This window comes from Macaca fascicularis, chromosome 2 (assembly GCF_037993035.2).
Source record: "Macaca fascicularis isolate 582-1 chromosome 2, T2T-MFA8v1.1".
NCBI classification, from domain to species: Eukaryota; Metazoa; Chordata; class Mammalia; order Primates; family Cercopithecidae; genus Macaca; species Macaca fascicularis.
The window spans coordinates 121,501,934-121,520,534 of NC_088376.1; the positions used below are offsets into that span (position 1 = coordinate 121,501,934).

An 18,601-nucleotide genomic window follows, 5' to 3' on the forward strand; every position below is an offset into this window, starting at 1 on the left:
GTCTGGGTTTCTGATCAGGGCATGCTGGCTGGTGGTAGTTGGGGGCATGCATGGTCCATGCTATCTCACCACATTCTTCTTCTGTAAAAGAGGGGAAGGCAGGAAGGCATCAGGGGCATGAGAAAGGACCTCTTCCTCTGACATACTCCTCTACCTGGCATCCAGACCTGAGCCAGGAAGTAGACAGCCTGAGCAAGGAAAGTTTTTTTATCCCAATAAAATGTGGTTTGCCAAAACATGTTGGAGAAGATTTTCATTAGGAAGCTGCCTTCTGTGGGATATGCTTATATCTTATGGTCTCTTAAAGATTCACCAGCATCGAAGACTGACAAGAGCTCAGTCACACCATGGATCTGAGGAGGAAAGAAAGAAAAGAAAGATTTTAGCTCGAAAGGTAAGTCTGGTGTCTCTCTGCATTCCCTCCATGAGTTCTTGAGTACATGTGAAGAAAGCTCTAGGTTAATGGTGCCCATTTAATGACAGATGGCTGTGCTATATCTCCTTGAAAGCTAAGACTATTTCCATATGACTGGGGTGCAGCTTTTTTTGGAAAAGAAAAAAAGCCATATGATAATCAGCAGAGAAATGGCCCATGTAGTTTCCTAGCTTGCTGGGCAGATCATGGCATAATGTATGTAATTGGAGGAAACAATTGGCCTGAGCTAGTAAAGTCAGCATTTGTTGTTTAATTTCCCCCTTTAGTTTTGACTGGGGCTTCTTCACTGTATTAAGTTATGGGGCTAAGTATGACCTTGTCTGTAGCTAGTTTAATGGTATGCCTGAAAAATATTTTTACTCTGACTTCCAGCTTCACTGTGTTTATTCTTTGCTTTCCTCTCCCTCCTCCCCCTTTTCTTTTATTCTTAAAGAAGTCAAAACGATCTGCTCTTGAAAATAGTGAGGAGCATTCAGCGAAGTACAACAACTCCAATAATTCAGGTAACTGGCTATAGATGATAATGGGACCCAGGACCCAGAGGTCAGGGTCAGTAGTCTCTAGTTGGTCAAGAGGTCTTGAGTTCTGCTGGCCAGAAACTGGGCAATGTAGTAATGACTACAGAGAACAAAATAACTCTGTCTCTAATGAAGGATTGCAACAGCATTCATAGGCTTACAGCACTCAAATGCTAGAAGGGACTTCTGAGGTAATTGGGTAGCTCACCTTCTTCACTGATGGCAGAATTTGATCAACTAAAGACACAGGAGCATTAGCCATGGGAGGAAAACAGACCTGACTTAAAATGTAAGGCCTCCTGTTTTTTAGTAGAGCCTGCATGAACAGAAATGACCTTAAATCCTGCCTGCTGCTCTGGACCCCATGTGATGGGAGGATGTGCCTTCCTGTGTGAATTAAGGAAAGGACTCGACGGTGTGTGGGGATGGCAAGAAACCGAGATGGTACAAAGAGCACCATCCTGAGTTGGCCGTCCTTGCTGCCACTCCCAGCTGTCCCTCACCCAGCTCTGCTGGCTTTGGGCCATAATGTCCCATCTTTGGAAATCAGAGCCAGATTGAATGATCCCTGGGGGCCTTCCAGTTTTTCTAATTTATGAATCTGTAAAGTAGAGCCCACATAGAGAAGGGAGGGTTTCACCCTAGTGACCAAGCAGTTTTGGCTTAGCCCTGGAGGGCCATGGGAAGGGGAGATTTTTGGGTTGGGGAAAACCTGCTTATATTTTAGGCAGAGGAAGGACAGAGCAGAGAGGGGGAATTTGAAGATGCAAAAGAGACGGTGACTGGCAGGGGTGCCAGGGGGGTAGAAAGCCAAGGGTTAGCATCCAAAGCCCAGCTCTCGTGTCAGCTTTGAGGAAACCCATGCATCTCTTCCTAGCAGTAGGATTTGGTGGGGACAGGGAGGAAAGTAGAAGGGAGGAAATTGGGGGTATTCACAGGTCATGCCTCAGTCTTCTCAGTGAAGTCAGGGAGGAGAATGTCTGCCTGGGGCGTGAGGAGAAAAGTGTACAAGATGATTAGGCTGCAGCCCTGAGGGCTGGATGAGCCACAGCTGGAGAATGCAAGTTGCGCGGCCAGAGCTGGAGATTGGGAGCCCTGAATAGAGAAAGTCCATAGACTCCAGAAGGAGAGTGAGAGTCACATTGACACCACTGCAGAGTCCAGACTGGAGAAGGGCTCAGGGAGAGCTGCAAAGGAGAGGAAGGAGGGGAGGTCCCAAAGAGGACCAGTGCAGGCTCCTCGGGGGTGAATGCTGTTGTGGCTGGCGGGTAATTTCAGAATTGGAAGCCTATTTTCTCCATGGTTGATGGGAGGGTCACGGACCAGTCATGGTCATTACTATGCTGAGACTCATGACTCCAAACAGCAGTCATTCTGTCCAGTGGCTAATTTTTTATAGAGCAGAGAAAGCCTGACAGTGTGCTCTCTACCTTCTAAGACCCTGCCTGCCTGCAAAGCTGTGTCACGTGCAGCCAGGTGGGACTCAAGGACTTCAGGATACCCCAGTGCCCTCAGGAGTTTAGGAAAATGAAGTAGCAGTTGATGGATATATACAGATAATTCCCAAACCCTACTGGAATCAGGCAGTCAAGCTTCTCCCCATTAAAGTTCATTAGCACTACAAACAGTATAAAGACAGCATGCATTGAGTTTTACCCCCTTTTTCAGTGAAACACCCTCATATTTTAGAGGGAACTGAGGGAATATTGCAAGTAGAAAAGTATTAAGCTGGAGGGAGGTGTGATTTGATCAGGACATTTCTCATGATGGCCAGTGTCCATGAGGCACCAACATGTCCTGTGGGTAGTGAGTGAAGTGATGGCTGGGGCCTTAACCACACCAGCTCTGGTTGCTTCTCAGGCATGTGATGACAGCCCTCCCTTTGGGTGTGTGTGCCCATCAGCTCAGAAAGCACCTGACTAGGGAGATTTGGTTAACCTCTCCATAGGATCTCTATGTGTGGGAGGGGGCTTTCTGTGTCCACAGAAAGGCTTATGTAGGAACATCTGCTCATTGGGCCACTTCATGTCAGCTCAGGAAGGTATTTTCTCAGGATCACCAAGTAATAGGGAGATACTGAGAACTTGGGAATATTTACAATATAATAAGGTTACTAGATCCAGAAAAAGCATGCAACAGGTGGGATTTTGCACATTGTTTTAATGTGAAGAAGGGTATTTACTGATTCTAGATAAGAAAAGGCCTGTGAAATCCATGAACTGAATAGACCCTATCTAGTTGACTCTTCTTGCTGATAAAATGGAAGTTCTGCAGAATATGTTACTGGGTAGATGCTGTAGGGAGCTCTCCCTTCCTTTGGAAGCCCCCAGCAGGCTGCTCTGCACCTCTCTGTCCCCTGTACCACTTGTGGCCTCTGTCATTTGTCATTACCTAGGAGTGGAGATTGGGTCAGGAAGAGATATTGCAGCCAATTGCATAAGCTGTTGATTGTACAAAGTTTCAAACCAGGCAGGCTTTGGGGAGCAGTGGGAGGCAAGGAGCTTTTAGTAGCTTGGGGAAGGAGGTGGACCTTGCACCAGAGTAAAAGCCTGTCATTGGGTCCAGTCTCTTGAGTTTTTTTGTCCCTCATCATCTTGTTTCACAAGGCTCACACACTAAGCCAAGTATAGATTCTCAGACAGCAGTGGGTCCCAGCCTGGGCCAAATTCCAAATGTCTTTCGTTGGTCCCCATGAGGGTTTCTCTGTGTTTTATCTTAGCAGGATCTGGGGCCAGCTCACCTCTCACGTCCCCGTCATCGCCAACTCCACCCTCTACATCAGGTTAGTGATGGAGTAAAGTGACATGCCACCTTCCTGTCTGCCAACAGGAGGAGCAGGCTTTGCCTCTTCCTGCCTTGGCCCAACAATTTCAGGGGTTAGATAGCAGCAGCTTTCTCAATAGAGATCAGTGGGAGTGCAAATAAGCAGTGTCATTTGGGAGAGCTGAGGGGCTAGATTTCCAAGCTCAGTTTTCACAGGGAATGGACCAGTTTCAGGGCCACTGGCCACCCCCTGGCTCCAGCTTGCTGTCTTTGCTGAAAAGTTTCATACAGAGCTCCTCAGATTGGAGCCTGTCTTGGTACGTGCTCAGCTGAACACCACAAACACACTGTGGCCCAGGGGTCCCGTCCTGCCAGGCCTCTCTCCTCAGGGAGCCCGTCCGTAGGGTCAGTTTTGTCACAGAGCACAACTGGTAAGATGCCTACGTGGAGGAGTGAAAGAGTCACTGTGTTTCTGATTTTATGGCAATGATTTGACTCTGTTTTGCTCTGTAATGTATTTAATTATCTGAATATTTTTCTGTTATTAGCCTTTGTTTCTCCTTTGTAAATTAGATACAAGTTTTGATTGAAAAATGTAAAAGGAATTTATCTTGGAGACTGCTTATAAAAATAATCCCTGATTTTGTGGAGTAGCCCTATGATACCTTTCTTTTATTTTTGAGCCAAGATGTCTCTCCTAGTCTTTTGCAAGCCCAGTAAAAACAGTTGGGACGCCAGTGTCTCCTTTTGCTTCTTAAATGAACCAGTTGTTTTAGATGTGCGAGGAGCTGCTTCTGCCACTCAGAGCTTGCTGGCTGTGCTTGGAAGGGTTCCTACAGCTGTGTGAAGGGAGAGTCACTGGCAGGGGATTGGTATATGAGTTGATCCTATATTCATTGTTAATACCTAACACAGCACCCAGGAGCTGCCAAGAGCATTCCTCAACTCCACTCAAATGCTTCTAACTGACCCTCCTAAGAAAATGAGAGCAAGCAAACACAAGGGGACTAGTGTGAATGACTTACTTCTGGCTGAGGGTGGTTACTGGTGCCTTACTGCTGAAATGTTCTAGGGCCAGGGCCTGTTTTGGGTAGCAGAGTTCCTGGTCCATGGAAGGATATTCTTGTCCTTATCTTACTTTGTCAGATTTCCCAAGAAAGCCCCCAAATGTTGATCAAGACAGAAAATAGGCCTTTTTTATCTTTTGTGGAGATAAACTGTTTAGTCCCATTAGAAATGTGTGGTGATCTACTGCCCAGACTATATTGAGCCATTTCCTAGAAGATAGAATGTTAATTTAACACCACTTGGGCATATTAAGAAAATTGGAGAAAATTAATAATGAGAATCCATAAATCCTCCTTTAACAAGCAAGGCGCTTGAGGCACCTGTTTCAGGGTTCACAGCCCTTCTCTGTGTGGTTAGATCTGCCCCTGCTCAGTTGACAGTTGGTTCTTATCTCTAAATGCCTTTGGGAATTTACAATCTATTTGGACTTTTGGGGGGAATTCTCTAATTTATCTGTGTTTAAATGGGCGCTGTCTCATACAGTAGCAAGTCTGCATGAGATAAGGTAACTTTTAGAATAAGAGAAAAAGGAATCTTGTGTAATTAGAGTCAATGTTGGGAAAACTTGGAGGTGAGTGGGAGGGGCATTCCTGTGAATTTGATAGCACCCAGCCTGAAGGGGAGTCTTGAGGATTTAGAAGGAAAACACATGTGAGGCCCCAGCACAATGCCTGGCAGAGTGAGAGTGCCTGGCAGAGATGAGAGGTTCCCAGCAAATATTGGCTCCTCCTTTATCTCCTTAATGTTTTGTTGATGAAACTGACTCAGCCTGCAATCTGACCTCTGCTGGGCATTTCCTGTAATGCATCTCATGAAAATGGTAACTAATATTGAGCATTTGCCTGGCAACCTAGCATTTCAGGCCCTAAGCATTTCAACCCAAGGGAGTTTATTCATTCAAGATGTAGTCAAGGTGCATTTACTGAGAACCTATGGTTTGCTAAGGACTGTGCTTGGCCCTGGGTTACAGAAATGGCTAGACAAGGCCCTAGCTCTTGTGGAGTCACATTTCCAGTGCCTCTCAGAAGCTCCAAAACAGTAGACACTGTTTAGGAAAAAACTCACACTCAAAAGTGTTTTTTCTTATTCTGTCACTCAACACAATAATAATCAACACAGACAGACTTCTGTGACCAAATGTCAGGGCATGGGGGAGTGGTTCTGTCCACCACCAATTAAGCAATCAGTTTTGCTGTGGATACCAGCTGGGTATCTACCTGGAGATAGCGTCAGACTCCACAGGTTGAGGCTCAGTCCCCAAAACGACCTGCTCTTTCTGACACTATTTGCAAGGATGGGACTCCAGAACTTTTGACCAACCAGCTTCAAGTAGGAGTTCCCACAGCCCCCTCTTTAGTTTCTGTTAATTTGCTGGAGCAGCTCACAGAATGCAGGGAAGCATGTTTACTGGTTTATTATAAAGGATGTTACGGCCGGGCGTGGTGGCTCAAGCCTGTAATCCCAGCACTTTGGGAGGCCGAGACGGGTGGATCACAAGGTCAGGAGATCGAGACCATCCTGGCTAACACGGTGAAACCCAGTCTCTACTAAAAAAATACAAAAAACTAGCCGGGCGAGGTGGCGGGCGCCTGTAGTCCCAGCTACTCCGGAGGCTGAGGCAGGAGAATGGTGTGAACCCGGGAGGCGGAGCTTGCAGTGAGCTGAGATCCGGCCACTGCACTCCAGCCTGGGCGACAGAGCGAGACTCCATCTCAAAAAAAAAAAAGATGTTACAAAGGATACAGATGAAAAGATGCATAGGGCGAAGTGTGGGGGAAGGAGCTTCCATGCCTTCCCTGGGCACATCACCCTTCAGGAACCTCCGCATGTTCAGCTATCTGGAAGCTCTCCAAACCCTGCTCTCTTGGGCCTTTTATGGAGATGTCATCAGATAGGCATGATTGACAACCATATAGAAATGTTGTTATAGAACGCAATTTGGGTCCGTTCACCCAGTGCAATAAAACCAGATCCCCACACCAAGGCTGTTTCAGTGATAGAAAGGAAGGCATTTATTGCAAAGTGCTATGCAAGGGGGACCAGGCAGTGAAATGCTCAAAAATCTGACCTTCCAGGTGGCTTACAGGCAAGGATTTTTAACAGTGGGGTAAATTTCAGGAAAACAGAAGCTACAGGCAAAATTACAAATCAGTACACGGAGGTTGCACATTGGTTTAAGTTTAAAAGGGCGGGACATCTTGGGGGTAGGGGGTGCTCACAGGTAGATTCAGAGATCTAACTTGCAGTTGATCTTAGTTGCAGAAGATCTAAGAATTTTGGGGTCAGTAGAAAAATGCTAACTTGCTAGGGGGAGTGACTTTCTCCAAGCCTCTCAGGAAGAAACTTAGAACAAAGGACAGTGGGATCCATAATGGGTACAGTTTAGTCTTCTTTTCCTCCTAATCTGGGATCTTTGTGGTGAGGGTCTTCAGTGGGGGCCTGAGCCTTTGAAAGACAACTCAGGGACATATGTTAAGATCTTATCTTTAGTTTCTATAGGGCAAGGGAACTTCTCTGGAGCTTTAACTTCTTTGGCTATTGTTCTTCAGCCACTTATTACCTTCTTGTTTACCAAGTCACTTAATTACCTCTAGGGCTAGTTGGATGCCTGAAATTTTTCTTAAAGGAACATTTGGATTTTCCCTTATTTCCATGCCTTGAGGTTTACAGGTCCCTAAAAGTTGGGGGTGGTCCCAGTTCCATCTCAGTGTGATTGGACAAAAAGGGTATGATATAACCCCAGCAAGGCCTGTTTGTTCAGATTCTGCTTGGCCTCTCTGTACAACTTTCCTTCTTCTAGGGTATGGGGCATGTGTAGGAGATGCTTGGCAAATCTTTGATTTACATAGGCTTGCTCTGCCTTCAAGGCCTCTGCGGAGTGACAGCAGGACTCTGCGCCTAGGGATTACACCATTTTTGTTTTTGAGACAGAGTCTTGGTCTGTTGCCCAGGCTGGAATGCAGTCGTGCGATCTTGGCTCACTGCAACTTCCACCTCCTGGGTTCAAGCGATTTTTATGCCTCAGTCTCCCGAGTAGCTGGGATTATAGGCACTCACCACCACGTCTGGCTAATTTTTTTGTATTTTTGGTAGAGATGGGGTTTCACTATATTGGCCCAGCTGGTCTTGAACTCCTGACCTCAAAGTGATCCACCTGCCTCGGCCTCCAGAGTGCTGCGATTACAGGCTTGAGCCATTGTGCCCAGCCAGGATTGCAACTTTTGGCTGGCCAGCCCCTGCTTAGACTGTTCTTCCTTGCAGAACTGGAGGTCGGCCTTCTTCTGGGCTCAAGTGATCCTCCTGCCTCAGCCTTCTGAGAGACTGGGACTATAGGCGTGCACCACCACATCAAGCTAATTTTTAAATTTTTTGTAGAGACAGGGGTCTCACCATGTTGCCCAGGCTGGTCTCAAACTCCTGGGCACAAGTGCTTCTCTCACCTCAGCCTTCCAAATTGCTGGGATTATAGATGTGAGCCACAGCACCTGGCCTCACAGTTCTTTCTAATCAAGCACACTCTAAATCCTAAATCCACTGTGGACTCTGGCCTTTGGCAGTTTGCTCAGCAATAGATCAGCTTAGGTAAGTTGAATTCAGCAGCAGTGCCTTTCTTCCCTAAAGCATCAGTTGTAAGCACATTTATGGCAGCTAAAGGTGGTCTTAATCTCAGTTTCTAAGTGAAGGAGTCTTACTCTTATGAGCCCTTTCCAGCAATTGTGTAAGGGCTGGGGCCCCTCCCTTTTCTTACTGCAGCTTCTTCTCTGGGGGCTCCTTCTTGAGATCCTTACCAAGTTGATGGGAGAAATATCCTTTCTCTAAGTCTGCTGGCAGTTGCATTGGGTGGGGTGGGATTCTCTAAGACTCTTTTGCTGAGACCCCTGTTTTTCCAGTAATAACATTCCTAGCACTGTCTTTTCTGCAAAAGGTTGTTTTCTGCCTCAGGAAGGTCCCTCTTTCCAGGACTTTACAATTCTTTATCCTGGTTTATTTCATGGTAATACCACCAACTAGTGTTTATCCTCTATTCAGAGAACTGATAGGTTGTAAAGGACCCAATTTACACACACGCAAAGATTCCCTCCCACCCTCCTTTGGTAGCAGACAGGCCTATTGCCTTGCTATCTGTTTTTTTGAGACAAGGTCTCTCTCTGTCACCTTGGCTGGAGTGCAGTGGTGCAATCACGGCTCACTGTAGCCTTAACCTCCCACCTCAGCCTCCCGAGTGGAACTACAGGCATGCGCCGCCACCCTTGGCTGATTTTTGTCTTTTTTGTAGAGACGGGTTTTGCCATGTTGCCCAGGCTGGTCTTGAGCTTTGGGGCTCAAGTGATCTGCCTGCCTTGGCCTCCCATAATGGTGGGATCACGGCCCTTTTTCTAAAAAAATGGGTTTGTAAAAGAGTATTTTGGGAAAGCTAAGTAAGCAGAGGACCCTACATTGTTATTTAAAATAATTATATCTAATATATTTGGAACACTTATTTTGTGCCAGGCACTGTTGCTTTATAGTCATTTGTTTCAGTTAATCATCGTGAATACCTTCTTTTCCAGTGTGAGTGGACTCCAGCTTAGCTCCATTTTACAGTTGAAGAAACTGATGCTCTAGTAGGGTTAAGAGACTTTGACCAAGGTCACACAAGTTAGGCGGGTGCTAGAGCCAGGAGTGTAACTTGTTCTGTCGTTGTTCATTTACCCCATTGATATACTGAGTGCCTGCTTTCTGAGGGTGCACTGCAAGGCCCGTACTCTTAAATACTGTGTTCGGCTGGCGTGAAAAGAACCCTGAATGTTGAGTCAGTAAACCAGAGCTTGAGTCCTACCTAGCTCTGCCACATTCCCACTATGACCTTGGACAAATAATTTCTTGAGGCTGTCTTTTAAAAGAAGTCTCGCTCTTTATTAGATAGGTGGCATACATGGCGAGGCTTTATAAGCAGTAAAGCACTATCGGGTATAAACTGGCAGCTAAAGGTGGTCTTAATCTTGGTTTCTAAGTGAAGGGGTCTTACTCTTATGAGCCCTTTCCAGCAATTGTGTGCCTGCTTTTTTTTTTAAAAAAAAAAAAAAAGAATGTCCTGCAATCGGATAATTCTAGCTGTTCTTACTTGTAGTTTATATTTTAAGCAATAATTTTGAGGTGAGAGAGCTGGCAGTTTGTAGAAAACCCAGTTTGCAAGAATGAGTGGAGAGAGAGGGAAGTTTCAAATCTGCAGAGAAAGAGGTGTGGGAGCCCTCCGAAGGTTTGCTTAAAATTCAACTCGCAAAACAGATTAATAAGAGAAAAGGCATACGAGTTTATTATTTAATGTGTATACACAGGAGCCTTCAGAATGAAGACCCAAAGGTACAGGGAAAATTGTCCATTTTTATGTTTAGGTTCAACAAAGTATGGACAGCTGTGTGGAAATATGATTGGAGGAAAAGGCTATGATCTAATGCTAATAGGCTGAGTGGGGAAACCCAGCAAGGCTGTCTATCTAGATTGTTCTCAGCCTGTCTGAGCAGCATTCCTTCCTTCTGGGTGTGGGCAGGACCCTCTCTGGAATGGGGGTCTTATGACCTATAGTCAGACAAGGTAGGTCAGGCGATTTCTTTTCTTTTTTGATGTGGAGTTTCGCTCTTGTTGCCCAGGCTGGAGTGCAATGGCGCGATCTCGGCTCACTGCAGTCTCTGCCTCCCGGGTTCAAGTAATTCTCCTGCCTCAGCCTCCCAGGTAGCTGGGACTACAGGCATCCATCACCACGCCCGGCTACTTTTTTGTATTTTTAGTAGATACAGAGTTTCGCCACGTTGGCCAGGCTGGTCTCGAACTTCTGGCCTCAGGTGATCCGCCCACCTTGGCCTCCCAAAGTGCTGGGATTACCGGCGTGAGCCACCATGCCCAGCCAAGTGATTTCTTTTTTTTTTTTTTTTTTTGAGACGGAGTCTTGCTCTGTCACCCAGGCTGGAGTGCAGTGGCCGGATCTCAGCTCACTGCAAGCTCCGCCTCCCGGGTTCATGCCATTCTCCTGCCTCAGCCTCCCGAGTAGCTGGGACTACAGGCGCCCGCCACCTCGCCCGGCTAGTTTTTTGTATTTTTTTAGTAGAGACGGGGTTTCACTGTGTTAGCCAGGATGGTCTCGATCTCCTGACCTCGTGATCCGCCCGTCTCGGCCTCCCAAAGTGCTGGGATTACAGGCTTGAGCCACCGCGCCTGGCCTGATCAAGTGATTTCTTTATGAACAGTTTTTACACAGAAAGGTGGAGGGAGAGTAATATTTTTAGGTATGATAGCGGGCTTTGGGGAAAAGGGTTTCTGTTTCTACGACCCACCTTGGAGAAAGAGGGATTCTAGTTTCTCTGGCTAGCCTTGGGGGACAATGGGACTGAGAAGGCTGGAGGGCCTCTTTTCCCAGTTTCCCAACCCCTTTCCAGGAGAAAGCTGTGGGGCAGAGTTGGTTCATTAGGAACTCTGAGATTTACCAAAGCATGATCCTTCACATTTAGCTGGGGATCTAGTCAGTTTAAAAGAAGACAAGAAAAACATTTGCCTTGCTTTCCTTTTTAAAACGGCTTTATAGCCTTAAGTAAGTTTCACTGCCCAATCCAGCCTCTAGGGAGGGGCTCACAGGGCCTCAGGGAGGGGCCCAGTGCTCCCACCTTGACGATGCCTGCCCAGGATCTCTGGCCTTAGGCCTGCTCACACTCCTCCCAACTTTAAAGAGACAAATCTATTGTAGACTCTAGAAGACTTGCTTGGAAAAAAGTGGTGGGTTTTCATTTTTCCCCCCTCTTGATCAACCGTCCTTGTTTAATAATAGAACTAAGTACATTCCTCATATCCATTCTGCTCTTCAGAGTTAAAACCTTCATGGCTCTTCTGAAGTGAGCATCGTGCTTGTAAATAAATAAAAATAGTATCTAACTGGCTGAGAGGACAAAGAACATGAAGAAGAAAGCAACTCATTAGGTGGCTCAAAAAGCAACTCATTGGTTATTCTATAAATACGTTTGCCATGTTTTAAAAGCCTCACAATTGTGTTTACAAACCAGTGCCTTTTGTGGTTAATTTGAGTATATCCTAGTTTCACAGTGAGAATAATCAGCTTGTGACTCAGACTAATATTTTACTGTCTGTTACTATTTGATTAAATGACACTAAAATCTGAATAATGACTTGTGTCCCCTCTTTCTCTTTCTCTCTTTGCTGTTTTCAGTAGAGCATGCACCATTTTGAACGTGAATTTTCGGTAAAGTAAACTATGCTGATTTCTCTAACTTTAAAGATGCTCTGTTTCTGTGTGTGATATAGGACCCAAAGTGTCTCGATTTTTGAAGTGATTAACAAGTGGGAAAGCAGATTTGAGACTATTTCCTTATCTGAATATTTAAATGAAATACAGCATCTTTAAAAAAGCACCCAGTGACTTCATCTATATTCATTTCATTTTCATCATGACTTTCAAAATCTTCATTTTCACTCTGATTTCAGTTTTAAAATACAGCTCTAAAACCTGCAAATCAACTGCATGGCATTTTGGTATATTTTAATTTTGGAAACCATAACTCTCAAAAGTCCTGTTGCTGCAAAAATGTTGGTTCCCTAGTTACTCTGATGAAGAGGAAAGAGGGTTAGGCAGTTGAGTTCTTGGTTACAGGGAGACAACTTACTGGCTTTTATAACTGAGGTAGGGAAAAACAGTTCTTTTGTAAGCATCCTTTATAATTCTCGAGCTGTGACAAGAGTACAGCCTCCTCACCTGCCTGAGGCCAAAGGAGAAGGTGGTTCTCCTGAGAGCTGGGGGCTGCCTGCTTCGGTTCTCTCCCGAGAGTGGCTGGTAAGTCTGGTGTTACCCTAGTGTGGTCTCATGGCCACTTGGCCTCCCCTCTTGTATGTGACCACAGAGGAGCGTGGAATTAGAGAGACCTGTAGATTACCCACTGCTGGCTGCTAACATGGGCCTAAGAGTCAGTGGGGAGGGGAGCCGGGCGCAGTGGCTCATGCCTGTAATCCCAGCACTTTGGGAGGCTGAGGCAGGTGGATCACAAGGTCAGGAGTTCAAGACCAGCCTGGCCAACCTGGTGAAACCCCGTCTGTACTAAAAATACAAAAATTAGCTGGGCATGGTGGCACATGCCTGCAATCCCAGCTACTCGGGGGGCTGAGGCAGAGAATCGCTTTAACCCGGGAGGTGGAGCTTGCAGTGAGCCAAGATCGTGCCACTGCACTCCAGCCTGGGTGACAGAGCGCTACTACATCTCAAAAAAAAAGAAAAGGAGTCAAGGGGGGAACCCTCAGACATCCTGTCCACAAGGCTGTTGAGGGTGTTTCTAGCCTGGCATTCCTCCCTAGATCTGACCTACGCTCTCCCTGCAGCATTCTCTGCCCTCTGCCAGGGCCTCTGCTGGATTGCCAGGTTCCCATGTGGTTTGGTGGAGAGGATTTGGGGGTGGGTGGAGTAAGCAGTTGGCTCTCAGGGATTTTGTCTAAGAGAAAGTGAGATGGGAGAAATCGGGACTGACTTGGTCATAACTGAAGGTAAGCCATTTGCAGCATCCCCCATCCTGGGTGCGAATTCAGGTATCATCAGTCTAACATGGAATCGGTCTGCTCTTGTATGTGGCCTGGAGATAAGGGTATTGGAGGTCTCTTGGCAGGAGGGACTTTTTCACATTTTAGGGATGGAGACGGCACAGGCAGCAGGCAGTTGTTCCCAGGTTTGTCACAGGCCAAATGGTCAACTTTCATTTGGCCCTCGTTGCCCTGCCCCCTCTTCCCTCCATTGTTAGCCATGTGTTGTAAGTCAAGCCCCAATGGACCTTTCAGGAAGCTTGTGGACCACGGAAAGGGCCAAAAGGAAAAGCCAAAAACAATCAATGGGGCAGACTGAGTGAGACCGAGTCCCAGGTCTATGTTCCTGCCTCCTCCAGTTTCCACCTTCTGACCTCTAGACCTCCTCTCCCCTCCAGAGTGTTCCAAACTGGCAAGCTGGGTTCTGGCCTTCCTTGCCCTGGTTGTACATAAGAGCCACCATAGTTGTTGCAGGCCCAGTGGGGAAAAGCGGATGATGTGCTGGGACATCAAGCCCCACTGGACTGCTCCAGCCTGCTGAGGCCACATCAGGGAGATCCTGCTGCCTGTCCTTTCGTTCCATCTGCTTTACAGGCACAGGTTACCCTGGAGCCCTTAGGACAGTGTATTTATTGACACCAACTACATTTTCAAAGAGACTCATTTAAAGTGACAACAGTTTCAGCCTTCACTTGGACAGTGGAAAATCCATGTACTGAACCCCACCTCCAACTCCCAAACTCTGTGGTGGTGCATTTGCACTTCTAATTTTGAGGGCTTGGTAATGAGGCGAAAACCAAGGGTTGGTTCTCTGTGAGGCCAAGCAGTTTTGTTCTGTGCCAAGATGGTAGCCCCTACCCCTGAGCCCAGCCCTGATGCCCATCTCCAGCCTCCCAGAATCCTTGCCTGGAGGGCTAATCAGTCTCTAGATGGCCAGTGCTGGGCCTTTAGTAGAACTCCCAAGTACTGCCGCAGGCGAGAGCCCGTCCTTAACTGCACAGTGATTCTTCTGCAGGGAGTCAAAGCACAAACCTGGGAGGCAGAAATCCTGGAGCTCCTTCTGTTACACTACGTGGCCCTGAATATCAAGTCCAGATTCCACTGCCCTTTTCTGGCCATTGGGTGGGAGGGTGCTGGGGAAGGGCATTGGTACCTACTCACCCCCAGGTGGGCAGAGCTCACTCCTTCGGGCCCACTTGGTGTTGCAGTCAAGAGACTCAGTTCCAAAAACCTTCAGCAGAGGTCTCCCCTCCTTCTGGTATTTCACTGGTTGCTCTCCAGAAGTCCTCTTCAGAGGAATGCTTATCACACACGCTTATTCTCCACTTTCCCACTTCAGCATTTACTTCAGGTTTAAAGTCATTTTTATCTCTGTAACCCTCTGACATAAAGCCAGGAACATTTTCCCACAATCCACCTTAGCATAAAACATAACAGAATTTCATTCATCAGTTGTTATTGTGTAGAACCAATGAACATGTTGGTCATTTGTCTGTATTTAATCTTTATTTGTATTGCTATATTTGAGCATTCCAAGATTGCAGAGCATGAGCGTGTGTGTTTGTGTGGTTCTTTAATTTCAGCTGCCTTAGGTTTGAGTAAAAGATGTAAAGAAAGGTAAGTGATTTTCTATTGTAAGACTTTAACCGATACCTGTTACACTTGGTGAAAAGGATGTACTTACTTGAGTATTGTATTGGTGATTCTGAGCCACTCATCCATACAAACTTAAGTAGGGTAGCTTTACCTGTTATCACAACTCAGTAGCAGTGTAGGGGAAACCACCTGGCAGAATGTCTCCCTGGGGTAGCCCTGGGAGGGACAGAGACAACATCTAACAGGCAGAGTCTCAGAGAGCTGCAAGGTCACAGGAGACAAGGCAACTAACTGTGACACAGGAACATTCTTTAAGGCAAGGCTTTTTCTGTACTCCGTGTTTATTCTGTCCTGAGAGAACCATTCATTGATTCCAAAACATAAAATTCGAGTTGCAAATGTCCATGGGCCTGGAAGCTGAGGGAAGGAAGTTTTAGACACCTGCCCAGTTTCCTTCTCCTTGCCCACTGCGGTACAACACAACATTCTAGTTTCTCCCGATGCTTCGTCAAAGACACATTTAGTGCAGTTCTGTCCTGTTCCTTGGTTGGGCCACAATGGAGAGAACAGTACTTGAGAAATATTTCTCTGTAAGAATACCATGGCAGAGAGACCCCTCTGCCCCCTGCTTTGCATTGCTAACAGTTATTAGCATTTTATATTTCTTTAATGCAACCTATCAGGAAATTATTGAGACAGACTCCTCTGGGAAATGAATAACCCAGGAGGCACTGATTCCTTGCTGAGAATGCTTGGTTTGTCATTTTACATAAAATCACATCCTTCAAATATTGTGTGTGTTGGAGCAACGAAAGAACTGTTCATGCCTTATGAGTAACTGACATTCAGGAAGGCCAACTCCATCATGCAGATGTCTATCTTTAATTGCTAGCTCAGAAGTAGACAGAGCTTCCTGGGACCTGGCTAAAGTAACTGATAGATGGAACTCTTCTGTGGGGACTATTACTAATATTTGCAAATGGGGTCAGAGCCTCATCTGTGCAGAGCATGTCACCATATATGGTTTCATGTAATCTGTAATTATTTGTTCCAACAGCCTTTAACATGACTATTGTTTGAAAAAAATGGCAACTTTTAATTCCCCTTTGATGCTTCTAGCTTTGTTTAGTATTTTAAGAACTCATACAGTACTAGGTATCTTGGTCCCTCTGAGGAAAACATGTGGACTCTCACCAGTCCGTTGTGCTCAGGACTGAGCAGTAGCATGTGTGCAGGGCAGCTGCGGAGGTGAATGCTGATTGCCCCTTCTTCCTACACAGGGATATCTGCATTACCTCCACCTCCTCCACCTCCACCACCACCAGCAGCTCCCTTGCCTCCTGCGAGCACCGAGGCACCTGCCCAGCTCTCGTCTCAGGCTGTGAATGGCGTGAGCCGAGGGGCCTTGCTCAGCTCTATCCAGAATTTCCAAAAAGGAACTTTGAGGAAAGCCAAAACCTGTGATCACAGTGCTCCGAAGATCGGCTGAAGCTTCCTGTTTACACTTGGAGGGAAAAGTTGTTTTTTATTCCTACTCACCCCTACCCCCAAACTACCCTCTTCCTGGGAAGATAATTGCTGAGCCAGTACAGCCACAAACAGTACTATTTTGCAGATGCTCATGTAAGAAGCTTTTCAAGAGGGAAATAATTCTTTAAGCAGAATAAAGTTAGGCTGGCATTGCTCCCTTAAGATTTTGCTCCTTTATTAACCCTGTAAAGGAGTCTTGTTTATCCTCTAATGGGCATGCTTCAGGGGCAGCAGCATATTGAAATATTTTCACCAACTAAAGGAAATAGACAGAAAAACAATGATAATATTCAATCACAGCAGTAAATGGCCTTTGTGTTGCAAGCCCTTCTACCCCATCAGACAGCTCCTAGAAACATTCCTCTTACAGTTCATTTCTCTAAAGCATTTTCTGATTCTTAGATAACTCCAACTTTTGCTACTTTTATCTTAGACATTAACACTATAGCCCAAAGCATAGTTACTTTGCTGAATCAGAAAGCAACTGAGTTCTTCGTTTTCCCCTCAAATAGAATGGGGAACATTCACAACATTCTCTTAAGTTCTAACAGTAATACCATTGTGGTTATAGAACTCAGGGCTGCTAAAGCAACTACTCTAGACCCATAGTTCTTTTTAGTTAGAATGTATTGAAACAGACAAAAATATTAGCATCAGAAAAAGCTATGGCCTATTAGAGGATCTTCTTAATTCTCAGCAATTAAGTTTGGGGTTTGAGGGGGGCAGGTAATTGTTACAACAGAAGTAAATTTGGCATCTATAAAAATCAATTAAGATGTTTGAAAGATTTATTTAAATATATCAATATAGCATCTTTTTAATGTTACTCATTTATTAGATCCTTTATCCTGATTTGCTTAAACCTTTCAATTGCACTTTAAAGGATTATAAATAATCCATTTAAAAATTCAAGTACACACATCAGTGTTGGTTACTATGCAGAGAGAATGTCATTGTGTATAGTTTCATGTAATCTGTGATAAATGTCAGCTGTATTTTTTATTAAAATGATGTCAAGAAAACGTGTTGTCTGTAGCTTGATATTTCAAATGATAACTTTTTGTAGCATCTGTTGTTAAGAATAGATTCACAGTCTGAGGTTTCCTTCCTGCCTATCCTGTCTCTATTCTTTTGTGTCTCACTTTTCCTCTAAGAACTAAAAATCCTGTCTTGCTACTTAAATTAGGTACCACCTATATGCTTCTGTAACTAATTTAAACCCATCTTTTCCATCTCAGCTTCTGAAGAGGGCAGTATTTGACAGAATATCTGATCTTTGGCAATGGGAAAAACATCTGACATAAACTTTGCCATAATTTTAAAAAGAATGCTATTAGAATTAGGCATTTAGAGAGTCAGTGGAGAAGTTCCTGTTTCAAGTGTGATGCAACCTAGGTGATGACCTGATGAAGGCTTGAGGCCTGAGTCCTTCTGAAGTCAGTTTTGCTGACTATTTTGGATAGTTCAGATATATGAATACAAACAGGTAATTCTTGTACAGTATCAGCTTATTTTTCACATGGCACTAATTTCTTTTGTTGTTATTTTTAAGACAGGGCTTTGCTCTTTCACCCAGGCTGGAGTGCAGTGACCCAATCACAGGTCACTGCAAGGCTCCAGCGCCCGTCCTATAGGCACACCACCAGATACCTGTTTTTTTGGTTTTTTTGTAGGCAGTGTTTTCACAATGTTGCCCCAGCCTGGTCTCAAACTCCTGGGCTCAAGCAATCCCTGCCTCAGCCTCCCAAAGTGCTGGGATTATAGGCATGCGCTACTGTGCCGGGTGGCACTAATTTCTTAATAGAATTTCAAGTTTTCTACCCACATTGACTTTTTTTCTATCTTTGTAGAGATGGGGTTTCGCCATGTTCCCCAGGCTGGTCTTGAACTCCTACACTCAAGGGATCCACCCACCTTGGCCTCCCAAAGTGCTAGGATTACACGTGTGAGCCACCACCACACCCAGCCAATTCTTTTTTTTTTTTTTTTTTTTTTTGAGACAGAGTCTTGCTCTGTTGCCCAGGCTGGAGTGCAGTGGCGCCATCTCCGCTCACTGCAAACTCCGCCTCCCGGGTTCAAGCAATTCTCCTGCCTCAGCCTCCCCAACAGCTGGGACTACAGGCACGTGCCACCATGCCTG

At 45.6% G+C, this 18,601-nt stretch overlaps 1 protein-coding gene across 14 annotated transcripts in view; it reads left to right on the plus strand.

Annotated features, from left to right (window-relative positions):
- The window catches only part of PXK (PX domain containing serine/threonine kinase like), a 96,326-nt gene extending 78,843 nt beyond the window's left edge, over positions 1–17,483 (plus strand). For 2 of the 14 annotated variants that reach the window (XM_074032595.1, XM_065540850.1), the window contains 5 exons: positions 308–394; positions 870–939; positions 3,674–3,736; positions 11,984–12,013; positions 16,212–17,483. In XM_074032595.1, the coding sequence (XP_073888696.1) occupies positions 308–394; positions 870–939; positions 3,674–3,736; positions 11,984–12,000 (237 nt within the window). In that variant the 3' untranslated portion in view covers positions 12,001–12,013; positions 16,212–17,483. Of the gene's footprint in view, positions 1–307; positions 395–869; positions 940–3,673; positions 3,737–11,980; positions 12,014–14,918; positions 14,953–16,211 lie in introns of all 14 variants that reach the window. The other 12 variants (XM_045385979.2, XM_005547481.4, XM_074032593.1 and 9 more) reach the window with 9 other exon arrangements.
- Positions 17,484–18,601: the final 1,118 nt, after the last annotated feature.